The sequence below is a fragment of the Corylus avellana genome, chromosome ca1 (assembly GCF_901000735.1).
Source record: "Corylus avellana chromosome ca1, CavTom2PMs-1.0".
Lineage (NCBI taxonomy): Eukaryota > Viridiplantae > Streptophyta > Magnoliopsida > Fagales > Betulaceae > Corylus > Corylus avellana.
This window is the reverse complement of record NC_081541.1, coordinates 19,545,164-19,565,919: the sequence shown is the minus strand read 5'-3', so window position 1 is coordinate 19,565,919 and position 20,756 is coordinate 19,545,164. Positions and strand designations below refer to the sequence as shown.

The following is a 20,756-nucleotide window of genomic DNA, read 5'->3' as shown; positions in this document are numbered from 1 at the left end:
TTTTTTATTTTTTTTTTATTTTTTATTTTTTATTTTCACTTTGAACTCCATAGGTTCATCAAAAAGGTGTTATAAACCCTTCCCTTATATTTTCTCCCAATTTTCTAACGGCTGTCAATCCAACCCAATAAGCACCGTTTTGCCGAGGAAGTAAAAAATTGAATCTTATGCTCTGTTCACCTCAGGTTTCATGTTCTAAAATAGAGAAAATGTTGCCCATAATCGCAAAGTTAACCGTAGGGAAAAGGATGGCCTTCTGTTTTGATGAATATACAACGACTCCTTTGGCCATGAATTGGAGGAATAAATTTATGATTCCAAGGGAATAAAAACTTTGTCGTTGGAATTTTCGTTTAGTAGAAAGCCGTAGTGTTTTCCTCTCTTTTCTTTTGTTTTATTGTTCAAAAATATGTATATAGGAGAGAGATGAACAGCAAAATGGCTTTCAAAAGGGATTTTAAAAGAAGACATCTTCCTGTGTTGTTGAAGCCTAGGGGAATCTACTCATTCTTCAATGGCCTTTGTGGAGGTAATGCATGCATTCTTCCATGTTGTCTACTGTCAATTAGAGCTTGTTTGGAATTGTGGTTGAGAAATAAAATTTTAAATCAAAAAGAGCTTTTATCAAATGTGTTTTGGCCAATTTTAGACTTTTTTTTTTATCCTTAAAAGCGCTTTTAATTTTTTTACCAAACGAATACTCTTTTTTTAGTGTTAAAAGCACTTTTAGGCTCCTCAAACGCAATTTCAAATATGCCCTTAGTTTTTCTAGAACTCAAAAATTGGGGCTACTCCACACAGTTAATACCATTGCCGATTAATGATTGAATATGAGAAGAATTTTGAAAATGATAGAAAACCGTAGGATTCACATTCTATGTTTTATAACATGAAAAACAAGGGTTGCAAAAGATTCTACTTTTCACTTCTTGGGCAAAACGGTGTGTAGTTAGATTGACAGACATTAAAAAATTTGGAGAAAATGTAACAGAAGGGTTTATAATACCTTTTCGATGAACTTAAGGAGTTAAAAGTGAAAATAATAATAATAATAATAAAAAAAAGTAATAAATAAATAAATAAAAACATTGAAGGTGTTATTAATTTTTACACGTTGACTTTCCCTATTTTTTAAATATTTAATGATTTTTTAATTTTTAATATTACTCATTGCCACATGTCAGCTTTTTATTGGGAAGAAATTTTTTTCTAGTTTTAACTTTGGAGATTCTTCAGAAGAATATAAAGCTCTTACCACTTATGAACATTTAAAATTATCTATTTAATTCAGATAATGTCAGGAAAATATATTGGCTTTTTAGGTAAAATTCTATAACATTTTAAGAATATAAAGCAAAGGAGCAACAATCAAATGATGGAATTTCATTGCAATTTTCTCACTAGTGGAAATAAATGAAGTTCTGCAATGGCCATCCCTGACTCCCCCCACCCCACACAAAAAAGAAAAAAAAAATCAAGATTAATAAGCAATCCACTTTTTGTGGTTCCTTGCAGTTCATCAACTAGCAGTTCACATAAAAGAAATAGTCTTTCAACCTAAATCCTTCCAAACAGAAAGGTAATAAACAGGTTTCAAATTTGAATAAAATTTATCTAAAATCTTCTTCTACGAATATGAAGGTCATAGTTAAATTTGGGTTGAACACCAAGTTATGTTCAATAAATTAAAATATCCTCACACTCATATAGAAAGTAACCCATTAATGACGATTTATTTTTCTTGGTTAATGTGGGTATCTTTTGGGGGAGGAAGATCATAACTCTCCAGAAACTTTTGGTTCAATGGGAACAATTAAGAAACAGAACAAGCCAGTTGACTGATTTAGCTCAACATCCCCAACAAAGCATAAATGAATTATGAAAAAGAAGCATAAATGAACAGACTATCAATTATGAATATTTCCTCATGCTATTATTGTTCACTGATTAGTAATTACAATAAAAGAAGTTAACAAATGGACTTAAGGTTAGTTTCCATATCTGCTACCTTACAAATTTGTGACAGGATCCTGAATAATCTTTAATTAAGTACCAAAAAAGTAGAGATTGGTGGAAAATCTATGCAACCTATGGAACTTAAAGAAAGATGAGTAGCAGATTAACAGAGATCTAGGAGAGGCAGAGGCCATTCCTGCCAAAACCAAAGTCACAGCACAAGGGAGTGAATGAGACCATTAAAGAAAGCAGGGGCTCATAGAGGCTGTTTGTTTCTAAGGAAAGCATCTCAATGCTGCTTCCTCCTAACAATGCCTGTATCCAGTCAATAAGCAGGCTCAACCTCTTACTATATGTACAAGAAAATGATAAAAATAAAAAAAATAAAAAAATAAAAGCATTGCACATAACATATTAAGGCAAACCATGTATTGGAAGAAATGCTGCAAGCATATTATATTATGTAGTGGAAAGAATGCATACAATGTACATAACATAATCCGATTTACAAATACCCTCTCTCAGAAATGAGCTGTTATATGCTATTGTTGTTGCCTATACAAAATTTGATCAAAACTAATTTCAATCCCTAAGCCCCCGCACAAGCTGTGAAAGTAAAGGGATGTTGCCAATGAGCTAAAGGCCTTGAGCGGATGAGTGGTTTTGGGAAAACTGCACTCCAGCTAATTTGCTCAGCAGAAGAATCAGCAGGTTGTCGGATGTCCTCCTCCTCTCCCTCTTCTGATGAAGAATCTGGTAGGGGTATGAAACTACACCCAAAAGGAAAAGATGTGACCGCGTTTGTATTTTCAGCTCGAATCTCTGGAACCTCTGCCTCTTGTGATGAAAAATCCGACAATGGTATGAAGCTACACCCAAAAGGAAAAGACGACGGACTGCATTTAATCCTCTTAGCATTTGCAGCTTTTTCTTTTGATAGTTGAACATGTGAAGAAGAATCTGTCTCATCTAAATCCTCCAGAAATTGGTGATCTAACAGCGCATCAGCTGTCAATCTATGCATGGGATTTATTGCAAAACAGCACTTCAAGAAATCCTTTGCCACGTTTGATATCTCGTCCGGAATGTCAGGCACTGATTCAGACCGAATTTGAGACATAAGATCTTCAAACTCCTTTGAACCAGACACGGTAGCCCACGGTAGTTGTCCGGTGAGCATGATAAGCACGGTGCATCCAAGAGCCCATATATCAGAGAAGGCCTCTTGTAGCCCGTAAATTACACATTCTGGTGCTAAAAACCAGGAAGTCCCTCTCCAAGATGGAGTCTCTGTCTCTGTCTGGCAACTGTGAACTCTCTTTGCCAATCCAAAATCAGCAATTTTCACCTCAAACCCATCAGCAGTAGGCACAAACAGAACATTATCAGGCTTCAAGTCACAGTGAACAAAGCCACGAGCATGAATGTGTTTCAACCCCACAAGAATAGCCTTTGTGTGCTTTCTGACATCGCTCTCAGACAACCCACGACAGCCTGATTTTAGTATTAAATCGGCAAGGCTTCCTCCCGAAGCAAATTCCAAGAGGACATTGTAGAGCACAGTCCCATTCCTCGTTTTTGTCGTTTCTGCTCCAAATGTCTGAATAACATTAGGACAGCCTTGGAGAGCATCAAGAACCCTCTTTTCCCACATAAGCGAATTCCCATTTAACGGATCTGCCGATTTCACAGCCACAACCGACCCAAAAGCTCTGGGTTTCTTCAGTTCTGCTATGTATACAGACCCAAAAGCTCCTTGGCCGATCTTCGGTCCCCTACACCACGACAGCTCTCCACAGAGGAGCGAGTACTCATCCTCCTCCTCCTCTCTATATCTCTTCATTATTCCTTGTCAATCTCAGAAAAATTTCTTGAATCGCTTCCAAGGGGATACCTGAAAACGATCCACACATCAGACATGATACTAACCCTAGCGGTGAAAGAGGAATAGAAACCCTAGGGGAGGGGGAGGAAGGATAGGGTGCGTACAAAACCTAGGGGTGAAAAAGGAATAGAAACCCTAGGGGATGGGGGAGGGAGGAAGGATAGGGTGCGCACCAGAGAGATGGAAGCAATTAGGTCTCTGGGCTCCTTGATGATACGGATGCCGCCGATTCCGCCGTCGACGAACGCGGCGGAGGGAGATGAATCGTTGGCTCTTGCGATGGAAGACAACAGAGAATGGCGTAGGGTTCACGCGTAGTGGTAACGGCTAGTATGAGAATTGAGGAATGTGAAGGTTTTTTCCCACGCGGCTAAAGGCCTTTATTTATATAACTCTCAGAAAAATAAAAAGACTTCTATATCCCTCTTGCGAAAGCTTCACGCTGTTTACCTCGGCTCTAGCCGCTCCACCGCTTTGTTTATTTTTATTTTATAATTCTTCTGTTTTCTAAGGTTTTTGAACCATAACCTTGTCTGTAATGACATCCTGTTCTCTCTACGGTGTTTAAATTTTCACAAACCCATATTCTTTTTGACATCTTGTTTAATGAATCACTTGGTTTTATAAATTAAATAAAATCATTTTTTTAAAAAAAAAGTATTAGAAAAACCGGTTAAATTAGACAAATACTAATAAAGTTATTTTTGGGCAGTTGAAAACTGACAATTCAAAATGGTGGAAAAAGAAAGCAACGGTTGACATTAGCCTTATTGGATCCTTAGCAATTGGTCATTGGGGGTCTCTAGCATCAACTACTATTGCTTAGCTTGTTCTCCTAAAAAAAATAATAATAATAATAAAGGAAAAAATAAAAAATTAGTCCTTGTGACCTGATTTATAATTAAGTCCTTGTAGTATTAAAATGAATTCAAAGGTCCCCGAAGTATGCCAAAAAAATAATTTAATCCCTACAGTCAAATTCTGTTCATTAATTTAACAGATTCTGTTAGTGTAATACTGACTTAAATATGACAAGTATCACAATTTTATTGGTTCTAACATTTCATGTTATCATAATCTGTTAAGTCAGTGAACGGAATTTGACCGTAGGACTAAATTATTTTTTTTGGCATACCTTAGGGACCTTTAAGTTCATTTTGATACTATAAGGAGTTAATTGCAAATCAAGTAAACCATAAAGACTGATTTTGCATTTTTCCTTAAAAAAAAGGAAAGGGAGGGGGGATAATCAATTTAGTAAGCGAATTATCTTTTTTATTTGATGTGCATTAAACTATGATATACTAGAGATAAATTAATATGAAAACTCAGGACTCAAGATTTTATCCCACAATAAAATAACAATTTCTGATAGCACTTGTATGATTCCAGAACTGCTCACAAATGTGATTCGGAAGATGCTAAAATAATCTTTGTTCACTCTCTCTCTCTCTCTCTCTCTCTCTGCCTCTGTCATGTGTTCAACAATTTGTTATAGCCAGGAAGAAATAAGAACTCCACATAAAGCCACATGAATCAATGATTATACATACCATGGCTGCTATCAAATGTATTACTCTTAACACGTCCACATTTATAGTAAGATCTGTCTAATATACTCACAGACAGGCTACACACATCCCTTTGTGACCTCTGAACCAACGCATGTCTTGAGAATATCCCTCTAAAATTCAAAAACTCTCAATTTACACCTCTGAACTTTCAATTTCAATCGACTCTCATGTTCAAATTTTAAACGTTAAAAGTGATACAATAACGTTTATACCCCTAAATTTTTTATAAAATTTCAAATTTACCTTTAATTTCAAATAAAAAACTTAAACAAAGTTATAAAAAATAAAAATAAAAAAAATCGATGGGTATTTTGGTCTTTTTAGGCAATAACATTAGAATTTATCGGCTAAATTTGACGGAGGGAGCCAATTGACTCAAATTGAAAGTTCCGAGAGTTAAATTGAGAGTTTTTGAAATTTATGAGAATTTTTTCAAAATGCATGGTAGTTCAGGGTTCTAAAGTGAAGTTTTCCTTATTCTTTTTTTTTTTTTTTTAATGAATATTTAGTACAGCCATAGACTTGCTAGTAAGGTCTACCAATTGTACCTCAAAACAAATGCATAGTCCATCAAGAAGAATATAGAAAATCAAATCCAGGCTTGTCAAGGTATAACATTGCTTTATGAATAAAATACAAAATGCAAGCAAAAAATGAGCAAAACCGGAGTGGATAACCCAAGATGAACACAAGCTAGCTCATCCACACAAAGATAAACACCGTATATATTCCTTTAATACACATGATATGATTCAAATGAACACGAAATTCAATGCAAAATTCAAACCCCAAGCTTATGACATACGACGCTGACCCAAAAAAAATAAAAACTTCATGATGAAATGATGAAAAATGTTTACCGAAAATGTCTCATTAAGTCTTTAGCTTTGCAATGAGTAATTCTAAATGGCGTCCTACTTGTATCCTACTAAAAATGATGTGATTATTAAAATTACTCTTGGATTAAAACTTAATAATGATCAATCACAAGCCCAGTAATAATTTTAATAGCCACATCATTCTTAATAGGTCACAGGTAGGACACAAGTAGGCCTCCTAAAATTACTCATTTGCAATAGCAAGCAGCTAGTTTTGAAACCATGATCCCTATCCAAAGAGACCAAAAACTCTCGGCTCTCAAATGCCTAGCTTCAGATATACATGCAGAACTATCGTCACTTTCCTGATCAATGCACAAAACCTTCAAACATCAATATATCTACACATAGATTAACAAAAAAAATCACAAAGGGGATAAGATTTGAAACAGTTCCTCCTCACAAAGAGTTAAAAAAACACTTCCAGATAAGCCCATTTCAACATCAAACCCAATCCCAACTGGGTCTCTCTAAACTAGCCTTTTCTGCCAAACTCCCACATAAATTAGAAGCACAAGCGAGGATTGAAGAGAGCTAGCGATCTCAAAGAGGAGGAATGTTCCTTTTGTTTAAATTTGGGAAAGAGAATGGGGGGGAACAGAATGGGATAACCAGGTGAAATAATTACTCATTACTAGATTATTATTATCATCGTAGGATGATTTTATCATTAAAAAAATTAACTTTTTTCTTTTCTTTTAAAATTACAGATTCAAAGCTCTAACAAAAAAACAAGGAAACTATTTATGGAGCAAAACATTAAAAAATAATAATATTAAACAAATGAACATACATTATATAGCCATTTTCTTCAATCAGCAAGCAACTTCCATTGTGCTCATAACTAGACCTTTCTTGGATAAGTGCAATTTGCCTCTGCCATTCAGGTATGCTAATTATACTGTGCACAAACATCCTTTGGACCGCCAAAAGGAATATATATATATATTGTCCATTACATTCAAAAGAAAAGTTCATAATAAAAAGTATCTCTCCTTTTCTTCTCCACGTTTTTCTTGAGCCCAAAAATGGACAATTCAGTAAGCAGACTTCCCAAACCACCATGATTGTGCTGAAAAGAACTAATCTACTCTATTCCGGGTTGCTGCTATGCACTCAAAAAATGGAGAGAAAGACAGAAAAAAGATGATATGCACTAAAAAAATATAAATAATAATTGAAGAGAAAGAATAAATTTTGCAACTTCAGGTATAATTTATCTCTAAGCTATAAAACCTCAAAACCCAGAGTTTCAACAAAGGGGTCATTTAGAAATATTGCATAGATGAACAAATCTTTGAATGGGGTGACTTTCCAATTTTATAAAAGAACTTGCCTACAAACAGTATTTAAAAATAAAAAAAAATAAAAAAGAGTGAAATATCCAAAAATTGAGATTCCCATAAGACAAACCTATAATAGGAAAATATGGTGGTCGGCAGAAACTATCACTGGTAATAGCAGGAAGTAAAGTTGCTGAATATTCAGATAGAATCTCAAGTTAGTCTCATACCATATGATTCATTCATAATTGTCTAGGAAATTATACGCCACATCAAGGCCTATCAGCGTCTACCACATGTCCATGCCAAGTCATTATGCCACATCAGCATTATTTTTTTAAATAAAAAATTAAAACCAATAAAAAAGACCAACCTATTTCTATAATTGAGTATGATAAGAACCTTTGGCTTGCTTGATCCTTTGTTGGATTCCAACTCTTCCATTCCCTCCAACTTCTTGTACTTCCTGCAATAGCATTGAAGATATTTAGTCACTCCTTGTAACCCATCCTTATTAGATGACAGAAACACAAAAAGAAATCAAATTTATTAGAAATTTAGAAAGAGAGCTCACCTTTGGGCCCAAGAGCAACCCATATGGCACCCCACCAAATCTATCAGAGTGATCAAGCACTATTGGTCCATAGTGAGGAAAAGCCTGTAGGTTTTAAGTGCTGGTGTCAGTGGGGTGATTTGGTTGATGTAGTTGTGATTCACTAAGAGTGGCAGTATCCTCTGCATCTGAAATTCTGATGCCCATGGTTGAAACAAACCTCTTATGCCGTGGGTACCAATTGGATTCAAAGTTACCATCACCATCATCATCATCATCGTGGCGTCTTTTAGTATGTTGAATCCCATCCATTAAATCCACTGAATTTTCTATATTTTCATTACGTACACCCACATTCTCATGGAGCACACCTCCATGCTGAGGACTCAACATTTGACCTTTCCCTTCTGCTTTCTCTTCATTCCTGCGTACTAAATGTGCTCCACAACTTTTAAAGGACACTGAACTTGTGGGGGACCAAAACTTAACTTGCAGATTGTCCCCCTTCAACTCATTAAATTCAGGAACATGGTATAGAAACCACACATGATCTGAGCCTGATAAATGAAATGCTTTATCGTCACTATATCTTGGTAAACCATTGATGATGATCTCAACATTACAAAGAGCTTGAACGGGTATTTGTCCACCCTTTATTCCAATAACAACACGCATAGCAATTCCTGTGATCTCCCCATCCAAATGTGAAAGCTCATAAATATCTATTTTGCATTTATTATCATTCGAAGTCTCTTTAAGATTGCAGAACCAATTTGGAATCTTATTTCCCGGATAAATAATGCCAAATTGATGGTCCTCAAAATGTCCCTATTACACAGAAATCATCAATTTTCAGCAGTGCAACATACAAATAAAGGAACTCATAAACAAGGAGAGAGAGAGAGAGTGAGAGAGAGGGATACCTCATCCAATAAAAGATTTTCCACATCATTCCCTACATTCTCAAGCAATTTATGGCATATGGACAAATCAATCCATTCAAGCCCTGGGAATCTATCAAATTGAAATCCTTTTGATAATACAAAAAATCTTTCCAATGATATGCACCCACTTGCATATATGTCTTCTATTTTTGGTGGAAGTTCTAAAATTTCTTCAAGTTGCTTGCAATCTGCCACTTTAAGGCTCCTCAATCCAACAAATCTTTTGATGAATACAGGAATGCTAACAAAATCGCTCCCCGATAGATCTAATTGTTCCAATGAGGAAATTCAATAAATTGTCATAAAGAAATCTGATTTTGATAGGGCACAGTTTCCAAGATCCAAGGTTCCCAGTGTCGGAAATACACTTGAGGAACAACCGTCATTACAAATGCGTGAATTCATAGGAGGTGGGAACGAGATTAATTCTGCACTTGAAAAAATTTCAGATTCCTTTGTGGACACAATAGAGGGCATGGATAGTCCGTTATCCCCCACCTTCTGTGGAAACTTGACAAGTTTCAAACAATCTCTAAGAGAAAGTCTCTTTAGACGTTGCAAGTGATGAATGGTACTTGGGAGATTCATAAGGTTTTCGCAACCTTCTAGATTTAAATCTTGAAGCCCAATGGCATACCCAATAGATGAAGGCAATTCTTTTATAGGAGTGCATTTTAGGCCAATGTATCCTAACCTTTCTATTTTACACTCAATTTCAGGAAAGTTCTGAAGCCTTACGCAATCTTCAAGCATAAGATGTTCCAAAGATCTCAACTTCAATGTTTTTGGAAAGCTTGTAAGGTTAGAGCATCCTACAAGTCTCAAAATGACAAGCTTATCAAGTAATCCAACAGAATGATAAACCTCAACTAAACTTGTACAATTGTCAAGAGTCAATTCTTCTAAATTTGGGATCCTTGAAAGATCAGGAATTTTTGTTAGGAATTGACAACTTGAGACATCCATAGCTGTCAAGTTTTGGAAATTCTGTTAAAAAAAAATGAATAAATTAGCTTCAAGGAAGTTTACAACATAATTTTAAGGAAGAAATATTGAAAATAATAGTTGTACCTTGAACCTTTCCTCCAATTCCTTGAAGAGGCTATTACGCATTCTAAAAATAATGAGCTTTTGTCCTTGAAAATTGGATGTCAAAGATTGTAAAGGATATTCAGGTCAATCAAGCAATCTTAATTCATTAGAGAGATAATTAGGCCCTTCAGAAAAGTGTGCATTATGGTTTATAAACAATATGAGCCTTTTCATCTTCATGAAGGCTTTGGAACTCACGCGTATCATGCGTCGTTAGGCAAATCTACCAATATCCCTTCGATTTTATTTGTTCCCTAGTAAGATGCATAAGTATATCAGCAATTGAAGCATAAAGTTCTCAATATTTTAGCACTTGCTAAAAGTATAATTTGGCTTTGCTAAAAAAAAAAAAAAAGAAACAAACTTGTACTCAGTTTATTTGTAATTTTATGCTGCTTTTCTTTTTCAGATTTTAAAAATAGGTTTTTCTTCTTTGTAATTATTGGAATGCCCCAAATGGGGTGACCTCTTTGAAAAATTCCAAGTTTTTTCTTTTTCATCTTTAGATATTAATATTACCTACTTATAAAGGTTAATGTAAGACATTTATAAAAACTGTGCCTATGTTATAAATGGGATAAAAGGGAAGTCTTGTATGATGATTTTACATATTCTTCTAGACTAGAAGTGTTCCATTTTAACCAAAAAACGCATTTTGGGATTGAGGGTATATTCACATGTGTTGGGTGTGTGTTTATTTCTTCACCTTCTTTAACAAAAAAAAAAAAAAAAATCAATATTTTTCTGGTAGGTTTCACTCCTTAAAAGGAAACAAATGTAAATTAAAAGATTTTTTTGATGTAACCCTTACTGTATGTTCTTCTAATACATGACAAATATCTTCATGAAACCACAACCTACTCCGTTCTCCAGGTTCTTCGGGTGATTCTTGTCGAACAATTTCTCTACCCATTTCTTGCAACAAGTCATGCATTACAAATTTGTTAGGCTTATCAATAGTTATAAGAGACTTCTCCATAAGCACTTTGATACCAATAACCGAGGAGAAACCACAACCGTCTAATATTTTGATGACATAATCCGCAGGCTTTCCTTTGAAGAAACATGCAATATCAAGGAAAATATCCTTTTCATTATCATCCAATCCATCATAACTTATTATAAGTATTTCTTGAATACTTTTGTTAGGACATCTTTTGTACTTATCCAATGCACTTTTCCATTCATTTATACTTCTACCATGTAGATCTGAACCTAGCACAGTCAAAGCCAATGGAAGGCCTCTCGCATAATGTATTATACGTTCTGTGAGTTCCACATAATCGTCAAAAGGTTTGTCTCTTTTGAAGGCATTCCAACAAAAGAGTTGAAGAGCTTCGTTGTGATCCAATTCTTTCACCTTATACATTAATTCAACAGGAGGATTAGTTAGCAGTTTTTCATCTCTAGTTGTTATGATGATTCTACTTCCTAAACCAAACCAATTTAGTTCCCCAGCTAATGTTTCTAATTGGATCGACTGATCCACATCATCAAGAATTAAAAGAACCCTTTTAGAACAAAGCCTATACTTTATCACATTGATTCCTCGATCAACATTGCCAACCTTTAAACTTCTAGAGTCTCCTAGAATCTCAGAAAGAAGTGTCTCTTGTAGTTGGACCAAACTGTACTCTCGCTTTGCAGTTTCTCTAACATTTGCAAGAAAACAACTACCTTCAAACTGATAAGCAATCAAGTTATAGATCTCTTTGGCAATAGTTGTCTTCCCAATCCCGCCAACTCCAAGTATCCCCACCATGCATGTAATGTCATTCCTCCCAAGACTTAACAACAAATTGTTATCCTATACACGAGAGTCTATTCAAACTGGATACTTGGCAATGTTTAAGTATGTACGATTTACGAGTCTTGAGACCACTTGAACAATTTCAAGGATAAATTTAGATCCATTCCTGCCAATATAAAGGATAAGAAACATTTAATGAGTTAAGATGTTTCACATGAAAAGACATAGGAACATGATCTAGTTACAAGGGCGATTTTTTTTTTCCTGCAACAAATCCCAATGGTACACCCCAAGATAGGAGATAATCCAGTCCTTCCCTAAGTTCCAATCCTTTGCTTATTAGACTTATATTGTTCATAGTCTTTATGTGTCCTAATAAAAGTTTTTTCTTTTTTTCTTTTTTTCCTTTTTCAGCTCACTCTCGAGTTCAGTTTCACCTGCCAAAACTTATCAAGATTATCATTTAAATTCTACTCCAACTTATTAGAACGGTTTATTTAATTTTTAAAATGTTTAAATTGTAAGTAAATTATATTTTTTTTTAACCTTTAGTTATGAAGTAAATTGTACTCTCTTTGCTGAATTTTAGAATTGTGCAAAACACCTTAAGGACCAAATCTAGGTAAGCACTACCATTTAAAATTTATTTCAAAATTAACATCATCTAGGGCCTAGGGGTCATTTGCAAGTTGTGATATCATCTAGGATAGTTTCTAGCATCTTCTGGATGTCTTAAAGGTGTTCTAAATGTTAGATAGGGATTAGAACGTTATTATAAGGCTCCAAGACAGTGAGATTAAGCCCAGACAGTTTCTGGCATAAGAACGCCCCTTCCAATGCCCCTAGGCAGTAAGTTTCAGCTTACTGGGCATTTTTGGCGTTCTAACGGACTGTGTGACAGATGACATTTGCAAGCCATTTTTGATATAGTTAACATCCGAATTGGAAAAATTTTGTTAAAAAAAAAAGTTGTAGATCTGGGAATAAGCTTTTCAAAGCCGCTGAGTTTGCCTCGATTGGAGTTCGGGATCAAAAGTTATGGCCAAGATACCCTGACTACTTTGTTCTCCCTAACAGCTTTCAACTTTATTTCAGCTTTACCCTTTCTCTTCCTATAAATAGAATAGGATGTCCCCTTGGCTCATTTAGACCACCAAGCACAAAATTAAGAATGGAGAGCCTCTGGAGAAGTGTTCTTGCTTCTCCATTGTGAGCCAAGAGAGTTTTGGTTGAAAGCCATTAATGCTTTGCCCCTCTTGAGGTTTGTGGAGTCTTCCTTACTTCACCATTGTTATTCCAACTGAGGATGTGTAAAAAACTTTGAGCTTCCCCTCACTTGATGTGTTTTTAGAGGTGTTTTGCTTTTACCCATAAGTGTTAATGTGGATGTTCTAAAAGCTTTGAGCTTTGCCCACACTTGGTGTGTTTTCAAGAGTTTAGCCAAAAAAAAAAAAAAAAAACATACACAACCATTGTTTGAGAAGAGTCTATCAAAGGGTTGGTAAGAAGATGCACTATTGAAAGATTGAAGGGCTCGTAGGCTAGTAGGTGGCTAGTTTTCTTACAAGATCTAAGATTTTGAAAATGGTTGTAAGTTTCCTCTTATCTTGTAATCTGGACTTTTCATATAATGATTTTCCGGGTTTGGCTGCCCTAGAGTGGTTTTTAGACCTTTAATGTGTTCGAAGGGACTTTCCATGGCCACTTTATAACCAAAAAACTTTGTGTTGTAATTATATGTGTTTGTTTGATTTAGTATCCAAGTAATTTTATTACTGTGATAATTATTGCTTGAAGTATTTGTTGATTTGGGGGTAGAACATGATCCTTTGGTTCTTTCAGTGGTTAATGGTATAATTTCTTCAGATTAGTCTGGGATTAGAGAACGCATTATGCAATTCTACGATAGCTTGTTTACCAAATGGTTCAATTGTCGGCCTAGGTTGGATGACCTTACTTTTGATTCCATTGGAGAAGATGAGGCTATTAGAGAGAGCTTTTGAGGAAGATGAGGTCTTTGAGGTGGTGAAAGCCCTAAACAGTGACAAGGCTCCAGGCCTTAATGTTTTTACTATGACGTTCTTCTAAGCTTGTTGGGATGTTTTTTAAGGTAGATATCATTAATGTTTTCCATGCTTTTCATGCTAGAGATATGTTTGAAAAAAGCTTTAGACCTTCATTACTCTTACTTCGAAGAAATCTGGGGCCATTGATGGTTAAGGACTTCTTTTCCTATTAACTTGGTTAGTGGAGTTTACAGAATTGTTGCCAAAGTCCTAGCTAACAGGATGAAAATGTAGTGGAAAAGATCATTTCCAATCCCCATAATGCTTTCATTAGGAGTAGGCAAATTGTAGATACTGTTCTCATAGATATTAAATGCCTTGATAGTAGGATTTGACTCGGGGATCCAGGTATGTTGCGCAAGTTGGATATTGAAAAGGCTTATGATAATATCAATTGGGATTTTTGCTATTTATGGTGAGGAGATGTGGTTTTGGGGAGAAATTGCGTAATTGGATAGCACATTGTAGCTCTTTGGTGTACTTTAATGTATTGGCGAACAGCACTCCAACAAGTTTTTTTTAGTAGTTCCCGTGGCTTAAGAATAGAGAGACTCTGTCTCCCATACTATTCATTATTGTTATGGAGATGTTAAGTAGAATGATTTTTGCTATATTGAACAGGTGTCTTTTATCAAGCTTCTCAGTAGGAACTAGGGACGCTGGTGCCTTCAAAATTTCCCACCTTTTGTTTGCAGACGACACTTTAATATTTCGTGGGGCGAATCCAGTTCATCCTTATAATTTGTGTTGTTTGTTCTTATGCTTCGAAGCGGTTTTAGTTTTGATGATTAATCTAGCTAAATTAGAGTTGGTCCCCCATTGGCAATGTCAATAAGGCTGAAGGTCCAACTAGTATTTTGAGTAATAGGGTCTCTTCTTTGCCTATGAAATATCTAGGCCTTCCGTTAAAAAATTTGTTGAGGACAAATCCATTTAGGGTGGCATTATTATAGAAGATGAGCGTCATTTGGCTAGATGGAAGAGGATGTATTTGTCAAAGGGTGGGAATATATCCTTGATTAAAATCACCTTATCTAATATGCCTACTTACTTTATGTCTCTTTTTTCCCTCTTGGTTGGTGTTGCCAATCACATAGAAAAGTTGCAATGGACTTTTTGTAGGGTGGCATTAGTGAAGATTTCAAATTCCACTTGGTTACCTAGTATGAAGTTTGTTCTCCAATATCTAAAGAAGGATTGGTAGTCCGTAATTTTGTTCTTTTTTTCTTTTTTTTAATTGAGCTCTTTTGGTGAAGTGGCTTAGGTGCTATGTTCATGAGAGAGAAATCTTTTGGAGGATGCTTGTTGATTCTAAATCTCATGGGGTGGGTGGTGCTCAAATGAGGTTTATAAGTCATATAGGATAGGGCAATGGAAGAATTTCAAGAGAGGCCGCAGGGGAGTTTTCTACCATACTAAATTTGAGGTAGGTGATAAGTTCAAAATTAGATTCTGGCATGACATGTGATGTGCGGATCATGCCCTCAAGGTAACTTTTTTGAAATTGTACAATTTTGCCCGTTGTAAGGATGATTTTGTGGCATACCATTTGAAGTTTTCTAGTGACTCTCATAAGTGGAATGTTTTTATCAAAGCGGCTCACAAATGAGAGGTGAATTTCTTTACCTCGTTCATTAATTCGTTGTATTCCTTCAGATTGAGACGAGGTGGTAAAGATAAGTTGTATTAGACCTTCCAATAGAGGATTGTTTGATGTTAGAACATACTACAATGTCCTTTTTCTCCATGATATTACTCATTTTCTTTGGAGTATATCATGGAATAAGATTCTCTTGAGTGTAACGTTCTTTCTTGGTCGACCGCTTTAGGAAAAATCATCACTATGAATAACCTAAGGAAGTGGCATGTCATTGTGGTTGATTGGCATTGAATTTGTAAGAAGAGTGGGGAATCAATGCATCACCTTGTACTCCGTTGGTGCCCAAGGGGGTGGCTCCTAAATGGCCATGAGCCACTCCCAATTTTTTTTCCTTTTTGTTTTTTTAATTAAAAAAAAAAATTAAGTAGGTGTCACGTGTCAGCATCTGATTGGTCCACGTGGAATTCCTAACGGTCAACTAATGGATGAACTAACTTGGTCATTTATCAAAACCACAGTAACTTCCTGTGATAAAAATGAAACCACAGGGGAGTAAAAATAAAGTTTATAAACCCTAGGGGGTATTAGGTATTTAACCCAAATAATAATTATAATATGTTCAAAATTTGAGAAAAGTAAGCGTAACTTTATATTATCAACGTTTTCCAAAACTACCAATTCTCTAAACTACCTATATAATTGTTAAAAGTCTTTAAGATAAAAATAACTCTAAAAAAATTAATAAGATAAAAATATTCTTATAAATTAGAAAAAAAAAGTATAATAATTCTATGAGTCAACTCTCCAAAATTTAAAACTTCTTGAATTTTTTTTTTCTTTCGAAAATTTACTCTTTGTGTCAATTGAAATGACAATAAAATTCCTGCCGTCAAAATTTTTTAACAGTTGTTAGGGCCACTAAAAATGCATGGTTTTACTTAATTAAAATATTAATTTTTTATTAATTTAATTTAAAAAATTAAATTAAAATTTTTTTAAAAAAATTGAAGGGTGGCCGGGGTGGCAGCGCGCCACCCCTAGCCACCACCCAACCCCTATGGGGCTAGCCACCCCAGGGGCATCTGCTTAAGAGATGAAAAGTTTGTGACATGTCGTGTGGGGCATGTGCTATGCAGACACTTGTATAATAGTTAAAATAATCTCATAAATAAAAATCTTCTGGAAATATCCAACTTAAAGAAATGTTCCCTACTCACAAAAAATAAATAATAGAGAAATGTTTCGTGCCACGTAATCCAGATGAAATGTTACACGAAATAATCATATAAATTTATCAATGGGCTTGTTTTCGAAAAGATCATACGTGGGTAGATATTTTCAGTCAAGCCACTTTAAAGGTGCCACGCGGTAAGTCGGAAAACTCGGAGTTCCGTGACCAAAGTGACGGGTAATATATATATATATATATATATATATATATATAATTTTGTTTTATTGAAACTTTATTTATGTGTGCTTCATGTATTTCGTATCGGTTAATTGGGCTTGGTGGTTTGAAATGTCACTAAAACACTAAAAACCTTTTTGAGATTGTGTTGGGAAATGGATTTTTGGATCCTAAGATGACACGCACCAAATTTGGAACCGTTACCATGACATGTGTCTTGAAAATAGTTTTTCTAGAATAGGGTTGCATGCGTAATTTCAAGATCCGTAGCAAAAGTTATACATGTTTTACTAAACACTGCGTGATGCGGTCAAAACTACAGAAAATGTCAACGATCAATCGATGGAAAGTACCGATCGATCAAACGATGCGACCTAGGACGCTAAAATGTCTCTTTTTGAGTTATAAAAATGTTGTTTTGGGGCTAGGGTTCCATTTTGTGCACCTAACCTTTAAACATGACCCAACTGCCTCTAAATATAGAAAATCGATAGAGAAATAAAGAAATTGAAGAAAATTGAGAAATTTGAGAGGAGAACAAGAGAAGGGCGTGTGCTCGGAGCAAGATGGCTCAAAGCGAGCTTCAAGGGTAAGATGTTAACACTATTCTTTTGAAGTTTCGTAAAGTTTCATATGATTTATGGTACACTGATTTATTATTTCGAAATTTGTATGGTGTGTGTAGGTATTTTGTTAATGAGTTTGTGTGTTGGGTAAGAATGATAGAGGATAAGGTCTCTTCCATGAAAAGACTCAAGCTTTTCTTTGAAGAGCTTGAGACTTTGGGATGATATGGTGAAGGATGGGCTGTATGAGGATGGAAAACGAGATCAGAAGAGTTTGTGTGTGATTTAATGTGAATAAATGATAATTTTAGAGTTAGAGAGTTAAAGTTTTATGGATGCTTTAAGTTATTTCGTTTTCCATATTGTTCAAGAATAGTTTGAGGTGTTGATGTGTAGATCTATTGTATCTTGGAAGTGTAGGAAATGAATGCCTTGTCTTTTAAAAGAAAGGTTGAACATTTGGTAAAAAAATGTGGACTTTGATGTTTGGATGCTACTTCAAGGATTGATTTATGATTAGAATAGTGCAAGGAAGCACTTTTAGGCCTTAAAATGTAGGGGTGTTAAAAAAAAAATTGGGTAACAACTGGTAACTGGGAAACGGGAAAACTGGAAAACCAGTTCCAGTTCCGATTCCCGTTTTTGGCACTTGACTACAACCGGATAATTGGGTATATATATATAATAATATTATTATTTTTAGGGCATTTTTAAACATTGAATTTTTATGTAATTTGTAAACATTGGATTTTAAGGGCATTTTTAAACAATGAAGTTTTAGGACATTTTTAAAGATTGGATTTTTTTTTTTTTTTTTTTTTTAGGCCCAAAAAGCCAAAAACAATGATTTTTAGGATTTTTAGGATTTTTTTAATTTTTTTTTAACAATCCCAACAAAGCCCAACTTATGGGGACAAAAATGCTCATTGTGTATTTTTTTTTTTTTTTATATAAAAAAATTGGCAAAAAATTATTAAATTAAGCACAAAAATTAGACATAATACCTCAAATAAGCTAAAAAATTAGGCTCAATACCTAAAATAAGCCTAAAATGAATTTTTTTTATAAAAAAAATGGGTTACCTAGTCCGGATAACCGGGTACCAACTGGAACCGGCTGGTAATTGAATAACCGGGTAATCAGGTACCCGATTCCAGTTTCGGTTTTCTAAAATTAAAAAATCTGGTACCCCGGTTCCGGTTTCCGATTTTGGCCAATAATCGAGAACCAGGACTGGGTTGACACGTCTATTAAAATGTGTTAAATGAGCTATAACTACGACCTTTTGGAGTTTTAGAATTTCTACCCGGGATGATTGATTGCCCTGAAGAGCAATCGATTGGTCATCAACGATTGATTGTTGTTGATGATGATGGATTGATGTTAGGACAAAATGCAAATTTTGGGGTTTAGATACTAAGATATGATTTTTAAATGGGACATTTTTAATTAAGGAAATTATGTGATATGATCTTAGGGTTTATTGTAAAGCCTTCAAGGGAGTTTTCAAGGAATATATGCCAATAACAAGGCGAGACACAACAATGAAAACCAAAATAAAGTTTAAGCGACCGAGGTAAGCAAGCTATCAATAACAATTATTCATTTTCCTAATGGAATAGTCATACCAAATGGAGCCTAAGTTTAGGTTGAACCGTTAAAAGGAGGATAAGGTAAAATAAAAAGGATTTATTTAAAATTTTAAATACATAGCACTCTATACATAGTTAAATACAAACAAGAAACGAAAACTTCACTTTAAACTCCTAAATTACCGCGTGTTTTGAAAAAACTCTCCTAAAATTCAAAAACTCTTAATTTACACCCCTAAACTTTCAATTTCAATCAATTTACCTCCTCCTTCAGATTTTAAACGTGAAAAGTAATAAAATAACGTTTATACCATTGACTTTTTTATAAAATTTTAAATTTATCTTTAATTTTTTTTTTAAAAAAAGAAAATCGAAGGGTAATTTGGTTAAGCATTTCCATTAGAAGTTAGCGGCTAAAACTAACGGAGTGGATAAATTGATTTTGAAATTGAAAGTTCAGTGGTGTAAATTGAGAATTTTTTAATCCTAGGGATCATCTCAAATCAAGGGTTTAAAATGAAGTTTTTAAAATAAACAAAAAAAAAAAAATAGTAATAATAATAATAATAAAATCTAGACAGCAAGTTAAATCAAGGGTTAGCCCCGGCGAAGATTTCATCTTTATTTCCTTAATTATCCAATTATCCATGAACAAATTTTGGTGTGAAAAGAGAAGGAATCTAGTTCCTAGCAATCCCATCTTTTTTGCTCTTCCCGAGCGAGAGTGAGAGAAACTGAGAATAGAGTTGGTAGGGATGGACTCCGACGAGGGCAACGCGCAGAGGGTCCCGCTCAGCCAAAGGCCCGATTGGTCGGACGTGACTCCGGTTCCCCAGGACGACGGTCCAAATCCAGTCGTCCCAATCGCCTACAAGGAAGAATTCGTGGAAACCATGAACTACTTCCGAGCCGTCTACCTGGCCGACGAGCGCTCGCCTCGCGCCCTTTGGCTCACCGCCGAAGCCATCCGCTTGAACGCCGGCAATTACACTGTAATCTACCTTTCTCTCTGTCTTTCGCTCGCTCTGTTATAGTTTTGGAGAATGTTAGATGTGGTTGAATGCGTTTTGGCATTGTGTTGTTCATGTATTTCATTGGCTTTGTACTTAGCTCTGAGGGGGTAGATTGAAAATGAATCCTAGATCACAATACCCATTTGGTAAAATATAAAGCGTATCGGCTTATGTGATATGAACATTACTATGTATAAATTGTTATATAATTATCACTATGTGTCATTTTACTTTTAGCACTGAATTATCTGATGATAGGATAGTCACTGATTGAAAATTAGATTTCGTAACTAAGGAAATATCTTCACCTTTGATATGTAGCTATCCAAGGGTTCAAGGGGCCTTGATTGAGGGTTAAAGTGCCTCGTTTGATAGGAGATATCCGCTGTACATGATTGGGAGGTTGATGTGTTTTCCTTATTCTATTGTTCTCTCTCGGGTTGAGAAGAGGTGGTGAGGATAGAATTCTTGGATCCCCTCCAAAAGGCGGACGGTCGAGGTTAGATCCTTCTATCATGCGCGTAGTTCCCCATTGGCTTCCCCTTTCTTTGGAAGAGTACTTGGAGGAATAAGGCTCCTTCGAGGGTGATGTTTTT

General features: G+C 35.2%; 2 protein-coding genes across 2 annotated transcripts; both read right to left on the bottom strand.

The window, feature by feature from the left end:
* Positions 1 to 2,545: 2,545 nt before the first annotated feature.
* LOC132167092 (mitogen-activated protein kinase kinase kinase 20-like) lies at positions 2,546 to 3,799 on the bottom strand. The gene has a single exon (XM_059577991.1). It carries the CDS (start codon positions 3,797 to 3,799, stop codon positions 2,546 to 2,548), a length of 1,254 nt encoding a protein of 417 aa, XP_059433974.1.
* A 2,682-nt stretch (positions 3,800 to 6,481) lies between these two features.
* On the bottom strand, positions 6,482 to 11,927 carry LOC132167083 (disease resistance protein RUN1-like). Its single transcript, XM_059577981.1, has 6 exons — positions 10,977 to 11,927; positions 9,454 to 10,060; positions 9,053 to 9,339; positions 8,350 to 8,957; positions 7,979 to 8,042; positions 6,482 to 6,616 (listed from the first exon to the last, which is right to left on the bottom strand). The coding sequence occupies exons 1-6, from the start codon at positions 11,925 to 11,927 to the stop codon at positions 6,482 to 6,484; spliced, it is 2,652 nt and encodes an 883-aa protein (XP_059433964.1).
* Between the last annotated feature and the right edge of the window lie 8,829 nt (positions 11,928 to 20,756).